The following is a 19,175-nucleotide window of genomic DNA, read 5'->3' as shown; positions in this document are numbered from 1 at the left end:
TCCTAATGTATGAATGATCTGCACAATACGTCTCTCAATGCACCTACCATTAATTTTTCTTGTTTATAATTAAATATTGACGTTTTTATACCACATGAACACAAGTCTACATCTGATGTCATGGCAGAGCCATAAAACTTCAATGGCAACCAATGGGACTTTAATGACCGAAATACAGAGTACACAAAGCTGAAAGCTTTTGTTTGCTGGGATCTAACCTACAAATATAGCTTCCTTATTGGCTGTTAGAGTGTAATTACAGTATTCTAGCATATGCTAAGTTTACCAGACATCTGTATGAATAATGTCAATAGCCGTAAAAACTGAGGGGTTATTTAATTCAAAGATAAGGAATAGGCAAATATGGAAATTTAAATGTTACATTGAGGAACTTACCAACAACAAGTAACCTTTAGTTAAATAGAATACTGTGATATCCCCATAAAGTGGAAAAGGATCCTGGGTAAAAACAGGTTAGAAAATGTTACAGTATTGTATGACATTGAATTTAAAGCAATTAAAGCTCAGAGACCTGACTAAAAGTGCTGCAAAAATAAAACCATAAAACAAAGATAAAATGCTTATTAGTAGACATTTCATTCTAGCGAAGGCCCGGTTTGATTTTGTGCTTAACCGTGTAATAACATTTCCAGTTGAACAATGGAAACATCAAATGACTAATATAATTAACATTTTAAGTATTGCTTTTAGTCAGGATTTTGCAGTTAATCCTCTTTTCATTAGAAGAAGATCATGAATCACTGGCTATATTTTACCTTGAGTTCTGCCCATTGCTCATATGGTTCTTGAAAATAATTGTATTTACACTGTATTTATTTGAGTTAGTCTTTATGAAGTTAAAGTGCTGTACATCACATTATGAGCTGTAGCTTTACTGGAGCTAAGATAGAAGTCAAATGAGGTAATGATAGAATCATAGAGGATACAGCTTTGGGATAGAAGCTGTTCTTCAGCTGTGTAGTGCATGTTTTCAAGTGCTGTATCTCCTCCCAGATGACAGGGAGACAAACAGTGAATGCCCCGGGGGAGTTATATCAGCATTGATAATCCTCGCCTTCTGCTGCAGCCGGTCAGTATGTACATTTTAGCCCCCGTGACCCTTACCTCCTGCCTGTATAGGATTCATTATTAATCCCACTACGACTGTGTCATTGGCAAATTTGATCATGGTGTTAGAGGAGTATGAGGACAGACCATCGTGTGTGAGAAGAGGGTTATATGAGGAGTAACAGTTCATGGAAAAAATAAATTTCTCACTACCGGCAGTGAGGTGACTCACAAAGTTATCCCAACATCCAGATGCTGCTGGTCTTCTTTCTGACCCTTCCTTTCTGGCATAAATGCAAACTCAGTCATTAAGAGAGTGTCCACTCAGTGTTGGTTGTGTAAGTGATTTCCATTGCCTGATGCTTTTCCTACCGTCACAACTGAATTAGTTTGTCTTCTGTCTGCCAAAAGATGGAAATGTGGAGAAACCAGTAGAGCGGTTCCTGCCCAAGATTCTTAAGAAAGGATATAGACCAGGGGGCATTCTCTCATGAGTTAAGGAAAGCTGTCCTAGTCTCTTTTTACATTTCCAACATATGTTGCTATTTATTAATCATACTTTGAAATGTCTGTTTGGTGTCCAGTAACAATGGTGCAGAATTCTATATTAAATACATTCCCTGTTGTTTCCCATATATCCTGTTTTTTACCATATGTCTCTATCAATTTCACAGTCAAGGTCTCTCTGGCAAGTGTCTCTCAAAACTGTTTCAAATGTTTTTAGTTAGATTGAGTTTTTGTAAAACGTGGATGCCTTGTGGTTAGGATGGCTTTGCAAATAGTTAACACTTGCCTAGTCTTGTTGAACAAAATGTTTTAACAACACATTTTCTAATTTGTAGATATTTATAGTTCATCAGACAGGGGCATCTCCATACAATTTGCAAAAGGATGGCCAGAAGTGGGCGATAAACAATCTTGAGGTGGCATACCAAAACAGGGAAAAAGAGCCAAGAATGAGTGCTAAACATTTAGAAATGACACAAAAAATGACAGAAAATGACATAATTATTTTTTTAAACGTGACTCAATGAAGCATGTCTTCTCCTATCTTAAATTCAAACTAATAAACGTTATTACACACCAAGATTCTCCAGCTGGAGGGACCAGTGGGGAGGCCATCAAATTATATGGGTGGTCATTGCCTCTCTATAATTATTTTACTCTACAGGTCCTTCTCAAAATATTAGCATATTGTGATAAAGTTCATTATTTTCCATAATGTTATGATGAAAATTTAACATTCATATATTTTAGATTCATTGCACACTAACTGAAATATTTCAGGTCTTTTATTGTCTTAATACGGATGATTTTGGCATACAGCTCGTGAAAACCCAAAATTCCTATCTCATAAAATTAGCATATCATTAAAAGGGTCTCTAAACGAGCTATGAAACTAATCATCTGAATCAACAAGTTAACTCTAAACACCTGCAAAAGATTCCTGAGGCCTTTAAAACTCCCAGCCTGGTTCATCACTCAAAACCCCAATCATGGGTAAGACTGCCGACCTGACTGCTGTCCAGAAGGCCACTATTGACACCCTCAAGCAAGAGGGTAAGACACAGAAAGAAATTTCTGAACGAATAGGCTGTTCCCAGAGTGCTGTATCAAGGCACCTCAGTGGGAAGTCTGTGGGAAGGAAAAAGTGTGGCAGAAAACGCTGCACAACGAGAAGAGGTGACCGGACCCTGAGGAAGATTGTGGAGAAGGGCCGATTCCAGACCTTGGGGGACCTGCAGAAGCAGTGGACTGAGTCTGGAGTAGAAACATCCAGAGCCACCGTGCACAGGCGTGTGCTGGAAATGGGCTACAGGTGCCGCATTCCCCAGACCTGGGCTACAGAGAAGCAGCACTGGACTGTTGCTCAGTGGTCCAAAGTACTTTTTTCGGATGAAAGCAAATTCTGCATGTCATTCGGAAATCAACGTGCCAGAGTCTGGAGGAAGACTGGGGAATGGGCTACAGGTGCCGCATTCCCCAGGTCAAGCCACTTTTGAACCAGAAACAGCGGCAGAAGCAGAACTGGACTGTTGCTCAGTGGTCCAAAGTACTTTTTTCCGATGAAAGCAAATTCTGCTTGTCATTCGGAAATCAAGGTGCCACAGTCTGGAGGAAGACCGGGGAGAAGGAAATGCCAAAATGCCAGAAGTCCAGTGACACGGTACCCACAGTCAGTGATGGTCTGGGGTGCCGTGTCAGCTGCTGGTGTTGGTCCACTGTGTTTTATCAAGGGCAGGGTCAATGCAGCTAGCTATCAGGAGATTTTGGAGCACTTCATGCTTCCATCTGCTGAAAAGCTTTATGGAGATGAAGATTTCATTTTTCAGCACGACCTGGCACCTGCTCACAGTGCCAAAACCACTGGTAAATGGTTTACTGACCATGGTATCACTGTGTTCAATTGGCCTGCCAACTCTCCTGACCTGAACCCCATAGAGAATCTGTGGGATATTGTGAAGAGAACGTTGAGAGACTCAAGACCCAACACTCTGGATGAGCTAAAGGCCGCTATCGAAGCATCCTGGGCCTCCATAAGACCTCAGCAGAGCCACAGGCTTGATTGCCTCCATGCCACGCCTGCATTGAAGCAGTCATTTCTGCCAAAGGATTCCCGACCAAGTATTGAGTGCATAACTGTACATGATTATTTGAAGGTTGACGTTTTTTGTATTAAAAACACTTTTCTTTTATTGGTCGGATGAAATATGCTAATTTTGTGAGATAGGAATTTGGGTTTTCATGAGCTGTATGCCAAAATCATCCTTATTAAGACAATAAAAGACCTGAAATATTTCAGTTAGTGTGCAATGAATCTAAAATATATGAATGTTAAATTTTCATCATGACATTATGGAAAATAATGAACTTTATCGCAATATGCTAATATTTTGAGAAGGACCTGTATATTTATTTAGAGTGAAATAATTATATGTTTTATTAAATGAATTCATTTTTAAATTACTTTAATTATGTATTATTTCATCATTTAAAGTGTATATTTAATTATTCAATGGTACATTTATTTATTTCATGGTACAATTATTTATTTTATGGAACATTCACATTTATTTATTTTATAATTGTGTCCCCTTTGGCCCTCCATACACACGCCCCCCGCCCACCCCTCCGACCTCCGCTTTGATATCCTGATCTAAACTCATTTCTTTGTGTGTCTAATGTTGATTGGAAATCCTGAGTGAGGTTTTCATAATTCTCACATTATATAGTTGAAAACATCAAACTATGTGCTGTTGAAAAAATAAATATAAACCCCAGAAAATGTTCATCACCAGTTATGAGGAAACATGCATGGTGTTTAATGTTCATTTGCTCTCTGAAATCAGCCGTGCGTGTTCATCTTATGTCGTGCAGCGGTTTATAACCCAGTGTTTCAAGTCTCTAATTCTTGAACACGGATGAGTAAATTGTGAGGCACAGCGTGCTTGAATGCGCCTCATTTGGCTGTAAGAGCCTGATAACTTCCTATTGGTCCACGTTGATATTTACCATAAAACTCAGAAAATACGAAACACAATACATTAACCCCAGGAGAAAATATAAAAATACGAAGACAAATGGCAAATAATAGCTAAATGTTTTTAACCCTGTCCTCTTCCTGCCCATTTGTAACGTAGTTATTATACATGAAACAGTGAGCGTGTTTGTTGCCCTAAAATAAAATGCTCCTGCGTGAAATTACCGTAGCAACCGGATGTGAGGTGGCTCGTACGGAGCAAGCCAAAGATAAACACGTAGACAGACAAATACGGGCGAGGAGAATTAATAGCTAATAATTGGGAGGGCACAGTGGCATGTTTGAGATGGAGTAGCTGGAGACAGCGTTAAGTTTTATCAGACGAGGAGGCGCCGCTGAACTAGCCGAGGAGTGAGTCTTCCTGCGGGTGTCGAGTCGGTGAGTCCTAACAGCTGGAGCGGTTGGAAGCTAACACAAGCTAGCACAGGCTAGCTAACCCACCTATCTGTTTGACAGCCTGCCTGCAGAGTTAGTTGCACTTCTAACGCAAGCAGAAGTATGTTTGAAGGTTTCGGTTTGTTAATAATGTTTCCATCTGTCTTAGGAAGCTGTGACAGGACTAAGGAGTAAATCTTAATACATTAGCTTAATTGGACATTTTTCCATTAGCCAAAACAGTTATAATGTGCGAAAATACTTAGATCCATGATCTGAAGATGTTTTATTCATGTTAAAAGTTTATTCTGCTGCCAACCTTATTTAGCGTTTATTTTCAACCAGACCAACAGATGTTAAAATTGGCAGGATTTCCTTAATAATTCAGCTAATGTAGAGCTGCAAAAAACTGTCCGTTTCCCACATTATGTGCAGCCATTTATACATGAGATGTTTTATGAAACAAAGTGGTTACATACGAGTGATGCTTTCTATTTTGAAATGTTACATTTCTTTCCGGTGGTTTCAGTCATTTGATTTAATTTTTTTTAAGTATTGCTTCAGTGAAGTTTGAATTGGCATGATCAGTCCTGAATCAAGATACATGTTTTAAAAATGGTTCTTAATCTCCCCAGATGCTGGAAACCCATCATATTTTATTTAAGGCTGAGATGCACCAATCCGTCAACCAGACAATAGAGTCTAGGTTAAATGCTTTAAACTAAGAAATAGATCTAGGTGTATAAATCAGACTTTTTTCTGGCTGATTCCAATTTCTTTTTCAAATGTGTGTGTTTTATTTTTAGGTCTGATTCCATGTTTTTGTTTTTGTCTCTTTTTTTATTTTATTTACTATAAACAATAAAAGGGGAGATAAATGTCCTGCAGGCTCTTCGATAGTGTTGAAGCTAACAGAAAATGAAGTAATTGTAAGAATATCTTCATTAATGCATGTAAAATGTGTATCTTGTGTATCTTACCCTTGATATATGTGTATCATACATATGTGACTCAAAAAAATTGCATCACTGTACATACCGCTGTTTGATGAGTTTAGAGACTGAAAATGGTGGGAGGTTTTAGTTTTAATGCATTTATTAAATTGGGAATTGTTTTGTTTAATTTAAAGCTTGAGAACAATATAGGAGTTTATCAAATTCATAATCGTCGGGTCAGACCTCATGAAACACCTGAAATTGGTATTGGGGAGGAAAAGTCTGATTGTTGCATCTTTAAGGAATGACAAGTAATTTGTTCAGACATGGCCTCGATGATGTTTTGCAAATGAAAGTAAAAATATGACAAACAAAAATTTAAAAGGCAAAAAAGAAGTCCCCAAAATGATCACTTCCTTGGAAAGTTCTGAGGTTTTGTATTATGAGCGGTTATAAACCAGGTCTCACATGTCAGCTTGCTTTTCTTTTGTTGTATCTGTTTCCTTCTTAGCAACATCTGCAGCTCAGTCCACAATGGTACGATCAGCCTTGGTGACCGCCACCAGTCTGGCGCTGAGTGGGGCTGTGGTGGCTCATGCCTACCTGCTCAAACATCAGTTCTACCCGACTGTTGTGTACCTCACCAAAAGCAGCCCTAGTATGGCGGTAAGCAAGAAGGGACTTTTTCTAAGTTGGCTGTCTCTTTAACCTGTTTTACTTAGTTTGCTTCAACATAAGCAGCTTTAAAGTTTTCTTTTCTGTTTTGTTCCCATCAGGTTTTGTACATTCAAGCGTTTGTGCTGGTGTTTCTGTTGGGAAAGTTCATGAGAATGGTGTTTTTTGGGCAGCTAAGAGCTGCTGAAATGGAGGTGGGGATCATTAAAAATCATTTTGGCATAGCTGATGTTGCTCTCTAAATGAAAAAATGAAACAAAACAGGCTTCTCCCTTTTCCTTTGTTAGCACCTCATCGAGCGCTCCTGGTATGCAGTGACGGAAACGTGCCTGGCATTCACCGTGTTCAGGGATGATTTCTCCCCTCGCTTCGTTGCCCTCTTCACCCTCCTGCTCTTCCTGAAGTGCTTCCACTGGCTGGCAGAGGACCGAGTGGACTTTGTGAGTGGCGACCAGGCAAAAGCTTCCCGACTTTACTAAATGATTGAGCAAGTGTGTTTAGCAGATTGTATTAAGATGTTCAGGATGTGTGTGGAGCAGAAGGTTGTACAGACCTGTGGTTAGTTTTACAGGAGTAGAGTAAACTGTACCATCTTGAAATGGTACAGTTTCAGTTTCATTAGGCGTTGAGTATCTTTGAGGAACGCTGAACCGGGTTTGTTTTAACTCGGATTAAAATGAAAGTGGTTCCTCTGATGGAAAAGAAAGTGGACAAAGCTTTAGGAAACTGCTGTTGCTAAGCAGCAGTGATAAGTGAAATGTTTGTGAAGAACGGTTTATTGAGTTTTTGTTTTCCTCATTAGATGGAAAGGAGTCCAAACATATCCTGGATTTTTCACTTGAGAGTATTATGTAAGTACATAGTCAGACATGAACTCTTACTTCTCCCTTTTTGTTTCTGTTTTGCTCCATTGCTTGCACTTACCATGAAGGATTTCATGAAACTCTATGCAAATATTTGTCTTCAAAGAAGGCCAGGTGCTTTTCAACTTATTCCAGTGGGAATCACAAACAGAACCCAATGCTGGTTTCTAAACACCGTAAAAAAAAAAGAATCCAGTTCCTGATAACGTTCACCCCCAAAAGCGGTCTTCATGTCATAGAAACAAGTCTAGGTTCTCACCGTAGCAGCTTCAGTCCGTCTTATTTAATCCACTGGTTTACTGTCTACCTACACACACCACCAGAGGGTTCTGTTCCACCTGTAATGAATACCCCGTCATCTAATTGTTGGTTTTCTGCAGCTCTTCTCGGACTTCTGGCTGTCATGGACTTCTTGTTTGTTAACCACGCCTGTCACAGCATCATCACCAGAGGGGCTTCGGTCCAGCTTGTTTTTGGGTTTGAGGTTTGTCACACTTCCTTTTTAACTTTCAACATAAGGCTAGTTTAATGCATCTCGGTTAATTAAAATTGAAAAAAGCTGATTATTTTTGGATGTAATGTTGTTCTCTTCTAAAACCAGCTGGTTTTCTTAGGAGCTGCTATCTAAACTGTACCAAAGTGAGCTCCCACAAAAAAAAAAATCACAAACAATTTCTTAGTGATTGCAAACCATTTAAAGTTCGAAAATGTCTTTTTAACAATTTGAAGTCATTTAATCAGTGGTGAGGGTAAGACAGGGATGCACATATTGGCTTTGGAATTAAAATAAACCTAACCTGCCTCTGAGATCTTTTGCTGGTACTGTATAAAGACAGATCCGGCTCTTCAAAATAAAAGCCCCTTTTGTTATATTCATTCAGAAACTTTGACATTCTCCTGTCCAGGGTGTACCCCGTCTCCCACCCATAAACTGGTAGGGAAAGGCACCAGCTCCCCCGCGACCCACTGTGGAAGAAGCGGTATAGAAACTGACTGACTGACTTTGACATTCTTCCCTACAGTGCACTTTTCTCACCTTGGAATATTGTTTAAACTCGTCAAAAAATGACTTCAAATGCAGATTTAGTGCAAGGTTTGTAATAATCTAGCAGATCCTCTGACTGAGAATAATGAGAAGAGGGAGAACCATCTAAACCTTAAAGAGCGCCCTGTGTAGTGACGGAGTCGACAGTTTAAACAAGGCCATTACAAAAACGTTTACACTTGTTTAAAATAAAACCACGCCCTGCTACTTTTATAGAAGAACTCCACATTTACTGGTCCTTTTTCTACTCTTCTTCTCTAAACATAAATGCATGTTTATACCTCTAAAACGGAAATATCTCACATTACTAAAACGTTCCCTAACCGTCTATTTATGGGATGAATTTAATATTGTGGGTAAGTGAATTGTTCAATGTTTGTGTGTAAAATTAGGCCTAAAAATATAAAAAGGAGCATGATCAGAAGATCTACCGTACAGAAATCCAGTGTTGTGAGCAGACTTGTAATGAATCATGAATCTGTTCTGTTTATTTCAGCCATTAGAAAGAATTTTGTTTTAAGTTGGTGTTGAGAGTTGTTTCATACATCTGCTTTTTCAGTCTGGGATGTCGGCTTGTGCTTGTTTCCACACTGACATGAGGTCTTGTTTTCACTCCCAGCTGTGTTGTATTCTGATGCCAGGTTACCATTCATCATCTCATTAAATCATATGTATTTTACATATAAACTGATGCCCCTCTGTGGAACATACATCAAATTGCTGTCTAATGTTTCTTATTTGTGTTCTCCTCAGTACGCTATCTTGTTGACCATGGTCCTGACGACCTTCATCAAGTACGTTCTGCACACTGTTGACCTTCAGAGTGAGAACCCCTGGGACAACAAGGCTGTCTACATGCTTTACACAGAGCTCTTCACAGGTGCTGCCTCCAGCTCACAATATACTCAGTCTAGATATTTAGACATAGACTGTGTGTTTGTGTGACTAATGATTAAATGCGGCATCCATACTGATGTGCCACGTGACGTGTTGTTAACAGGTTTCATCAAAGTTCTTCTGTACATTGCCTTCATGACGATTATGATAAAGGTCCACACCTTCCCTCTGTTTGCCATCCGACCCATGTACCTGGCCATGAGGTGAGCAGTTTTGTCCTTCTTACGTTTGAATGATGTGTAATGAAATGTTTTACGTAGACTGGTAGACAGTAGATTGGGCCCATGCGTGAACTTTGTTAGGCATTGTGGGATGTGTTATGCTTTTCCATAGAGAATAAAGAGCCAGCCCAGTTTGGTTCTCCACATCAGGCTGATGTGGACCTAAAACAAAGTTTAACTGAAGTCTGCTTGTCTTCTCAGGCAGTTTAAAAAAGCTGTAACAGACGCTATAATGTCAAGGAGAGCAATCCGCAACATGAACACTCTGTGAGTATTTCAGGTTTCTATCATTTTTAAAAAATTCATTATAATATAGTTTTGACATCATTAGACAGAGCGGGCTGTGAGGAAGACTTCAAGTTTGAAATATTAACACTTTTGACAAAACATTCTTTTGCAGGTGTCCTGCTGACCGTTTATGTTAAAGCTTTAGGAGTTTTATTGTGATAAACTTCATAAGCAGACCTGTTGAGTTGTGCTTGAACAGCAGCTAGAGATGCACCTCTGACTGAGATAGTAACGTAGGCAGCCAGCATCTAACTGAATGTTCTGTCAAGTTACTGAAGCTGCTAATGGTGCCGTTGCTTGCCTGAAAACACATTTTTATGATGCTTGTATTTAAGTTGCTGAATTTTGAGGTGGGTAAAATTCTGATCATACTTGTCTTCACATTTCCACGTTCAGGTTTTATGTCGTTCATCCAGTGATCTGTACATTCTAGTAATGTTTGTGATGGTCTATACATCCAAGCAGTGTGTACAATAATCAACATATACATTATATTGACGTTTACAACATTCTTTATATAATAGTAATCTATGCATTGCAGTAATGTATACAATTATCTGTACAGCAAGGTAATATTTGCAATATTAATAATAAGATAAGCATAATGGTATTTTTACAGTAATATATAAATTATAGTAAGATATACAGTAATTTAACAAAGTGTTTTATAATTGAAGTTAATCTATATTATATTGTTTATAGTTTTCTGTACATTATAGTTATTTATACATTTTTACAGTGATGTTTACATCTAATTTATCCATTATTATAATGTATACAATGTACAATACATTATAGTAATGTGTACACACAGGTCCATTCATACATAATACATTGTTCATCCTGGATTCATTGTTTCTAAATTCTATATTTGTACATAATTCATAATGCAAATTTGCCATGTACAATAATTACATATGCCTTATTATTCTACGTATTTTAATCATGGTTGACTTCTGTAGAAAGGGTTAAGCAACATTTGGGTGATGCAGGTTTTATGTTTATGCAAGCAGGTCCAAATGCAAGCAGATAATAGGTGTTGAAGGACATTACAGTAAAGTCCGGTATGATATAATGCTGCTACTTGTGCCTATGTTCAGATACCCTGATGCTACTCCAGAGGATCTGCAGGCCTCGGACAATGTTTGCATCATCTGTAGAGAGGAAATGGTCACCGGAGCCAAGAAACTACCCTGTAATCACATTTTCCACTCAAGGTGAGTCCAGTGTGATTTAGCAAAAAAATCCCAAAATGATTAGATGTCAGAGATAATCAACATTTAATGTTTCTGCTGTACTTAAACAGAGCATGAATTAATACGGAAAATTAAACATGGCTTCAAACAAAGATCCTTATTACTGCCTTCTTGTTTAAAAGTTGCTTTTTGTTTACCTGTTGAATTCAATATTGTCACGGTCCTTTATGCTCCACAGCTGCCTGCGCTCCTGGTTCCAGAGGCAGCAGACCTGCCCTACCTGCCGCATGGACGTCCTCAGAGCATCCAGCAACAACCAGACTCAGGCACCGGCCCCGGCTCCGGCCCCTGCCCCGGCCGCACCAGCCAACGCTCCTGCTGCCCCGGCTCCAAATGGTGAGATTCAAAGCAACATACCTCCATGTTTTTATTGCCCTCAGCATTCATTGCAGATTGCCTTTCTCCCAGTTAGTAGCAGCAACGTGATGAGGGTGCCCCTGCTTTACAGCAGCTCGCACATAAAAAGGCAACATCCAGACTGGCCCAAGTTAACATGATTAAAACCACTTTATTGTAGCTCCGGGTGTATATTTAGGGTTGCTGTTCTGTTGAAAGGTGATCTTCAGTCCCAGTCTCAGGTCTTTGCAGCCTCCAATAGGATTTCTCCCTGGATTGCTCTGTTTGTGGCTCCCTCTGTCTTCCCATCAACACTGACCAGCATCCCCACAGCATGATGCTGCCTTCACCATATTTCACAGTGGGGATGGTGTGTTCACTGAAATGTGTAGTGTTAGTATTTCACCACTCGTGGTATTTTGTATTTAGTCTAAAAAGTTCAATTTTGGTCTCATCTGACCATAAAATGTACCTCCTTATAGCTTTATTCTACCATGTGTCTCTTAAATGGCTTGAAGATTTTAACTTGAAGATGTTCAAGGGGTGTTTTATATTTTTGCAAGGCGCTGTATTTGCTGAGAAGCAGAGTTGAGTTCAAGCTGAAATGTTACGGTTTCATAATATCTTCAGTGTTTCGTACTTCAGTTTTATTCAAGAGCCAAGCTGATACGACGACTGCTTTCACTTGCTTTTTAAAGCATTTGGTTTTAATCAGTTTTCAAGTTTGATAACAATTGGAGAAGTTCCCCAAAGAAGCATAAAAAGAAACAACATAAAGCAGCAGATCTGTTCAGCAATGTCTTAAAATGATCGGATCTAAAAGATACACACATAGGTTTTAGACACTTACAAAATGTAAAAACACTTATTGGAAGAGAGAACATATGTCCATGGAATGTGGCATGTAGTATTTAGTAGTTACATTAAGTGCAGCTTGTGCTGAAACAGTCTGAGACGGGCTGGTGGTTTGTTTGAATGTCAGCAGGGATGTTTAGTGTCTGCCTGCAGGGGGACGATTGCCTTCACTTCATTTGTTTTTCATGTGATGTTCCTCAATCGTTTTCTTGGAGGAAGAGGGACAAACAGTGCATTGCCTGGGTGGGGGCGGTCTGTAGCAATGTTTCTGGCCCTTTTCTGGACTCGTGCAGCATAAATCGAGTCCAGATCCGGTGGCCGACATCCCACAATCCCCTGTTCTGTCCCCACCACCCGTACGAAGTCCTTCCTCTCCTGTGCCGTGCAGCTCCCATACCACACTGAGGCACAGGATGCTTTCACTTGTGGCTCTGTGAACGTTTGTGAGCAGCTGAGTAGAGAGTCCAGTCCGTTTCAGCTGTCTGAGAAAGAAGAGCCGTTGTTGGACCTTCTTTACCAGGTGGGAGGTGTTCTCAGTCCAGGAGAGGTCAGAGGAGATGTGAATGTCCAGGAACTTTATGCTGTCTACACGCTCCACCACCTCCCCCTGTATGCAGAGAGGAGCGTGTTCAGTCTTCCTGGACCTCCTGTAGTCCACTATCACTTCCTTGGTCTTGCTGGTGTTCAGGATGAGGTTGTTCCTGAAGCACCACTGAGTCAGATTGTGGACCTCCTGTCTGTAGTGGGTCTCATCGTTGTTGGATATGAGACCCACCACAGTGGTGTCATCTGCAAACTTCACAACCAAGTCTGTTTTGTGAAAAGCAGAGTCGTGTGTAAATAGGGTGAAGAGGGCAGGGCTGAGAACTGCGGAGTGTCGGTGTTGAGGATCAGTGGGCCAGATGTGGGTTTCCCTATCCTCACCACCTGGGGCCTGTTGGTGAGGAAGTCACTGATCCAGGAGCAACGTGGTGCAGATGAACCATGGTCGTGGCGCTTCATGGCCAGCATGTCAAGAAGGACGATGTTGAAGGTTCAGCTGAAGTCCACACATTAACATAGATGTTAACGTGCTGCAGATGAGTCCGGGCCGAGTGAAGTGCTAACGAGACAACATCCTCTGTGGAGCGAGTCTCCCTGTAGGTGAACTGCAGGCTGTCCAGGCCAGCAGGGACAGGGTCCTTGATGTACTTCAGGAGGATCCATTCAAAGCACTTCATGATGACCGGGGTCAGAACAACAGGGTGGTAATCATTACGGCAAGTGATGGTTGATTGTGCACAGGCACAATAGTGGAGGACTTCAATCAGGCAAGGACCGTAGGGTTAAATGTGTCCAAAAAAAAACCTGCAAGTTGGTCAGCACACAATTTTAGCACATCATTTTCAGGTCATGAAGCACTAACAACATAAATAGGCAATATTAAAATATAAAATACCAGTGACTTCCTGTTGGTTGTTGCACAGCCTGAGGATGATCGTCGTTCATTGACTTCATTAATTTAACAACGTGGAAGTGGCTCTGCCTTTTTTCCCTCTGGATCTAAATGGGTAACCATCGTACATTTGAACATTCTCTGGTACTCTGCTTCCCTTGCTGGCATGTAGATCATCAGTCAGTTAAGGTTCTGCTCATTTCAGAGCAAGCTGTACGCCCAGCCTTCAGCTTATTGCAGCACGGATCCATTCTAGCTTCTCTCAACACATAAACAGGATCGGCTGCATTCTAACTGAGAGTAGCTTTACATGCGTTTCCAATATCCTGCTTTGGCAGGATTTTAATGAATGAAATGACATTACCTTTTTATTTCTTTCATTGGAGAAATCTGTCCCATATTTTATAATTCACAATTTTCATGTCCTGCTGCACCTTTTTCTTTCTATTCCAGTAGCTCCTGGCATGCTGCCAGGATTCCCTCCAGGAATTTTCCCTTTCTGGGGTCCTTTCCCTGCAGTGCCTCCACCCGCTGCTGCAGCTCCAGCTCCAGCTCCTGGTGCAACTGACGCTCCACAAAGCAGCACAGAGACAGCACAGACAGCTGGTTAGAACGCCCCAAACTACATAATTAACTAGGAGGGATCCTTCCTAGTTAACGTTTTCTCCTCCTAATGTTATCATTATGTGATGCATCTGTTTCTATTAGGCACCAGCCAGCCCACGTCAGCTTCTCCAGATGCAGCTACATCATCATCAGCGGCGCCAGGTTCAGCAATCCCAGGATTCCCTTTCGCCTTCCCGCCTCCTCCCTTCCCTGCTGCACCATGGCTGCCAATGCCACCTCCTCCCCCCTTTGGTAAGCTTCGATTTCTGGAGATGTCTGATAATTTTACCTGCATGCCATACCTTATTCAAATGTTTAAAAAATATATTTGAAACAGAAATATCAGGCTTCTGAAAAGTATGTTCATTTCTATTCACTCAATACTTGGTCTGGGCTCCTTGTGTATTAATTACTGCATCAATGCAGTGTGTCATGGAGCATGGCATCTCCATAAAGCTTGTCAGCAGGAGGAAGAATAAGGTGCTCTAAAATGTCCTGGTAGATGGCTGTGTTGACTGTGGGCTTCATAAACCACACTGGACCAACACCGGCATATAGCATGGCATCCCAAATCATCACTGACTGTGGAAACTTCACACTGGACTTCAAGAACCATGGATTCTGTGCCTCTCCACTCTTCCTCCAGATTCTGGGATCTTGATTTCCAAATGAAATGAAACTTTTCTTTCATCTGAAAAGAGAACTTTGGACTACTGAACAACAGTCAAAGTATTTTTCTTCTTAGCCCAGATAAGAAGCTTGTGGTCCATATGTAGGATTCATCTGTGCGTAGAGGCTCTTGAGGCGCTGGCTCTAGCCTCTGTCCACTTCTTGTGAAGCCCCCCCAAATTCTTGAATGGATTTGCTTGACAATCCTCCCAATGCTGTTATTATCCCAGTTGCTGGTACACCTTTTTCCCTCCGCTCAACTTTCTGTGAATATTTTTGGATATAGCACTCTGAACAACCAGCTTCTTTAGTAAGAACCTTTGGTGGCTTATCATCCCTGTGGACGTTGTCAATGACTGTCTTCTGGACATCTGTCCACTCAGCAGTCTTCCCCATTATTTGTAACATTAAATTATATATTAATTATGCAGTAAAATGCTTTGCTTTATTTGTAACATTCTAATTTTCTGAAACAGTTTTTTGGTGCAGTAGTACGGTTGCCTTGGAGCAAGAAGGTCCTGGGTTCAAATCCCAGCTTGGGGTCTTTCTGCATGGAGCTTGCATAGGTCATTTCTCTGTTCTCATCCTCTCCAGTGTCATCGATGCCTCCTCCCCCTCCGTCACTGTCTCGGCTGACAGAAGAGGAGCTGAGGGAGTTGGAGGCTGAAGGGCGGAGGGGCCTGGAGGCCAGACTGCAGTGTCTCCAGAACATCCACACTCTGTTAGACGCCGCCATGCTCAACATCCACCACTACCTCAGCACTGTCGCTACACTTGCGTAAGTTGCGTTCATTAATGAAAATTAGCGATGCACCAATCTGAAATTTTGTGGCAGATTTTTCCAAAGTTCTGACCTGTTGATGCCGATTTTAGCTCTCTCTCTCTCTCTTATTATTATTATTATTATTATGTTATTTACTGTTTTTTAAATTTTAAAATACAGTAAGCTCCTCCTACTTATTACATCGGTTCTTAAGACAGAGACCAGCTCACTAACATTTCTTTCCTTTTCGCAAACGTCAAAATACAGTGTACCAAATCACAAGATATACATCTTATTTTTCTACAAGATCAAGTAAACAAAATCTGCATCCAGCTTTAAATTTGAGGAAAAGGCTCTGATTGGCTGTGGTGTGTTAGACTGGTAAACCATTCATTCATTTCTTGTACATATACAGGAGGCTTAGGCAGCCGTTCTATGATTGATCGTCGTTTAGAAATGGACACAGTCTGAGAGCCTTTTTCCTTCCACTCAACCTTCTGTGAATATGCTTGGATATAGCACGCTATGAACCAGCTTCTTTAGCATGTTGATGATTTGTAGGTCTGTGTTACGCATCTCTGCGATTAAAGAGGATTTTACAACTAATTCAAATTAAAAACAGTATTGTCAGAGTTGACTTGTCAAGCTTGATCATTTCAGATACTATTACTAAAGCAGTCCCTTTTGTGTATCCCCTGAATAAGTAGACCTTTAACTTTTTACTGTGAGCTTTCTGTCCAGCCTCCTGGGATCTGCTAAAGGCCCCATGTTGAGAAACAGCAATCAGAATAAACAGCCAACATTCCTCTGTACAAATACAAGAACAGTTGAAGCTTTTTACACCTTAAGTGTTTCCTCTGACATTTTTAGACATCCCACTGATACTAGAAAATGCTAATAATCTACACTCAGCAACAGCTTTCAGGCTGAAGAGTGTTTGTTGCTGCTGCACCGTCAGAGCTTAGCCGTAGGGCATTCAGTAACAGATTGTTAGCTTCCAGCCGGCCGATCAAGATGCACATCAGCCGCTTCCGCTCACCAGCAAAGGTCTCGGTGCATCTTCTCATTTTCTTTCTTGTAAAGACTCTGTGGTTTTTTCCTTTTATTTCGAAGACCCCCCCTCCATGGCATTGAAACATTATGGTTCTGTTGTTTTCATCATAGCCCCCCTCGGCCTGAGGGCAGCGCTGGAGAAGCCAGTGGAGCCAACCAGGAGGCCTCGTCCTCTGCAGCTGCTGCTAGCACAAGGGGTCCGACCACGGAGAAGGCCCCCTCCACCTGTATGTAACTGATACAAGTTTCCATCACATCAGTTTCTGATCCTACAAATTTCACTTTTTATGTAATCTCGAAAACGTGCTCAAATATTCTCACAGAAATAGAACGAATGTGTTTCATAATGAGAATAGCAGCAATAGGTTTGAGGCAGGGTGGAGGAATGGAAGCTCTTATCTTACCAAGACTCTCCTTTTTTTCCCCAGGTGATCAAGCAAGTGCAGCCACAATCTCCTCTCAGCCCGCTGACTCCACCTCCACTGCCTCAGACACAGAAAGAAAGGAAAACTGGGAAGAAATGCTGGAGGAGGATGAGAATGTAGAGCCGAGCGCAGCTGAGCTGAGGCGCCGTCGTCTCCGCAAACTAGAGACGCCATCACCAGCACCGTCATCGTCACCCCCTCCTCCAGATAATTAATTTGTGACTAGGGGCATATCGCTCTGAACCATCAGGAACTCTAAGAAAACTTATGGCTGCTTCAGTTCTTCGTTGCCTCTCTTCCTCGTGGCTCTCGCCTTCCACAGGCTCAGGTTTCTCACAGCGTCGAGTCGGACTCAGGCTGTCGGAAGACGCAACCGCTTCTGTGTCACACAGCAACAGCCCCTCTTTTTTTTTCTTTTTTTGATCTGATGAACTCCAGAGTGGACTTCTCTAATCCTGATGCTGCAGGTGTTTGTACATCTATTAAGGCATGAAAAGATCCCAGTTTAAGGCTGTGATTGGTCAGTGTGAGAGAGTCGGTGTTTAGATCTAGTTTTGCTCTTGTTTAACCACATCTTTTGCTTAATCCAGTTGTCCTTAGTGTAAAGGTGGTCCCACTCACCATCAGAACATGTTACACAGCAGATGGATCATTGACAAATCTAGTATCTTCAGTTCAAGTAAAGCCAAACTGCTATTTCTGCTTTTTATACATTGCTCCTTGTTTCCCTGGGTCCTGACCCAGTTTCCACTGCTGACACTGTAACATACAGATTTGTTGGAAACTGTATATACTGTATAAAAAGGTTTTAATAGGATAATCTGTACACGCTGCAGAATAAAGCAACTGAACCAGCAGTGGAGCACCATGGATGCTGGTGTGAATGCTCCCAACATTGATACCACAGAGGAACATGTTGGTGAAGCTCCTGATTTTGGAGCTTTTTTTTTCTACAGGTTTTCTGCTGCAGCGATGTGATGTTTAAGTTAGTTTGGCTGTTTAAATTAAACTTCTCACTGATCTAAAAAAAAAAAAAAATCTTCTTTCTAGAAATTGCTTTTTTTGTCAACAAATTCTATTTTAAATGTAGTAGATTTGAAATATTTTGGGGAAAATATCTAGAATGAAGTCAGTCCCAGACGCATTTATTGGGACCATCCGGTAAACATGTAAAAAAAAAAAAAACTGCTTTATTCAGTAGGGATAAATAAAATCCCACATTAAGAAACAGTAGTTTTTAATAAACTCTCAGAAGTATTGGCACCCCTGATGTTATTACCTTGTACAAGTCTGAGGGTCACCCCTGCTCTAGATCGTCCAGATTTTTTGCTCCTTGCTTATACCCTCGTCTCTTCAGATCATCCCACAGGTTTGATATGGTTGATTTTGTGCCCAGTGAACCATTCTATGTTGGATTTAGTTCTATATATTTAATCATTATCCTAGTTTACTTATTATTCTGCTTTTTCATTTGAAATTTTCCTGGTATTTCAAAAAGCCCATTATTGTCCCTGCTCTGTGACGAGAACATTTGGAAGAGAAACTGGCCCACAGCTTCAAAGATCATGAATCTCTTTTCCCCACGTATTCGCTTTTTGTTTCAAGCCGAACCAACCTAGAGTGTTTATTACAGAAAAGCTCAATCTTAGTCTCATCTGATGAAGGTACTTAGTTCCAGTAGAGGTAAGCAAAGTCTGCCCGTCCATGTTTGTAATGGTAGGACAGAAAATGCTTTTTTGACCATGTAGATAACATGTTATCATTGTTATAGGGACTCCTTGCTGCAGTTCTCTAACAAAGAGTTTTTAAAAAACTATAAAGTACATTTATTTTAAATTATAATGATTGTGCCAGTGGTGATTTTTTTAA

The 19,175-nt window shown here is 40.8% G+C and overlaps 1 protein-coding gene across 2 annotated transcripts; it reads left to right on the top strand.

Moving 5' to 3' along the window:
- The first annotated feature begins 4,789 nt into the window (after positions 1–4,789).
- On the top strand, positions 4,790–18,563 carry syvn1 (synovial apoptosis inhibitor 1, synoviolin). 2 transcript variants are annotated; one of them, XM_047354074.1, is made up of 16 exons: positions 4,790–4,987; positions 6,431–6,585; positions 6,696–6,788; positions 6,882–7,034; positions 7,397–7,445; positions 7,838–7,941; positions 9,256–9,382; positions 9,503–9,602; positions 9,822–9,887; positions 11,009–11,125; positions 11,343–11,500; positions 14,247–14,396; positions 14,499–14,648; positions 15,660–15,843; positions 16,993–17,108; positions 17,310–18,563. In XM_047354074.1, the coding sequence occupies exons 2-16, from the start codon at positions 6,454–6,456 to the stop codon at positions 17,519–17,521; spliced, it is 1,911 nt and encodes a 636-aa protein (XP_047210030.1). In that variant the 5' UTR covers positions 4,790–4,987; positions 6,431–6,453; the 3' UTR covers positions 17,522–18,563. The 2 variants fall into 2 exon arrangements, with proteins under 2 accessions (XP_047210030.1, XP_047210028.1); XM_047354072.1 differs by having other exon boundaries at positions 14,244–14,396.
- The last annotated feature ends 612 nt before the right edge of the window (positions 18,564–19,175 follow it).

Source organism: Girardinichthys multiradiatus, chromosome 23 (assembly GCF_021462225.1).
Source record: "Girardinichthys multiradiatus isolate DD_20200921_A chromosome 23, DD_fGirMul_XY1, whole genome shotgun sequence".
NCBI classification, from domain to species: domain Eukaryota; kingdom Metazoa; phylum Chordata; class Actinopteri; order Cyprinodontiformes; family Goodeidae; genus Girardinichthys; species Girardinichthys multiradiatus.
This window is presented reverse-complemented; position numbering and strand designations above follow the sequence as displayed.

Coding starts and splice junctions, on each gene's coding strand:
- syvn1 (XM_047354072.1), top strand. CDS start 6,454: ATGGTACGATCAGCCTTGGTGACCGCCACCAGTCTGGCGCTGAGTGGG. Junction 7,942..9,255: donor AGCTTGTTTTTGGGTTTGAG/GTTTGTCACACT, acceptor TGTTCTCCTCAG/TACGCTATCTTGTTGACCAT. Junction 17,109..17,309: donor GGAGAAGGCCCCCTCCACCT/GTATGTAACTGA, acceptor TTTTTTCCCCAG/GTGATCAAGCAAGTGCAGCC.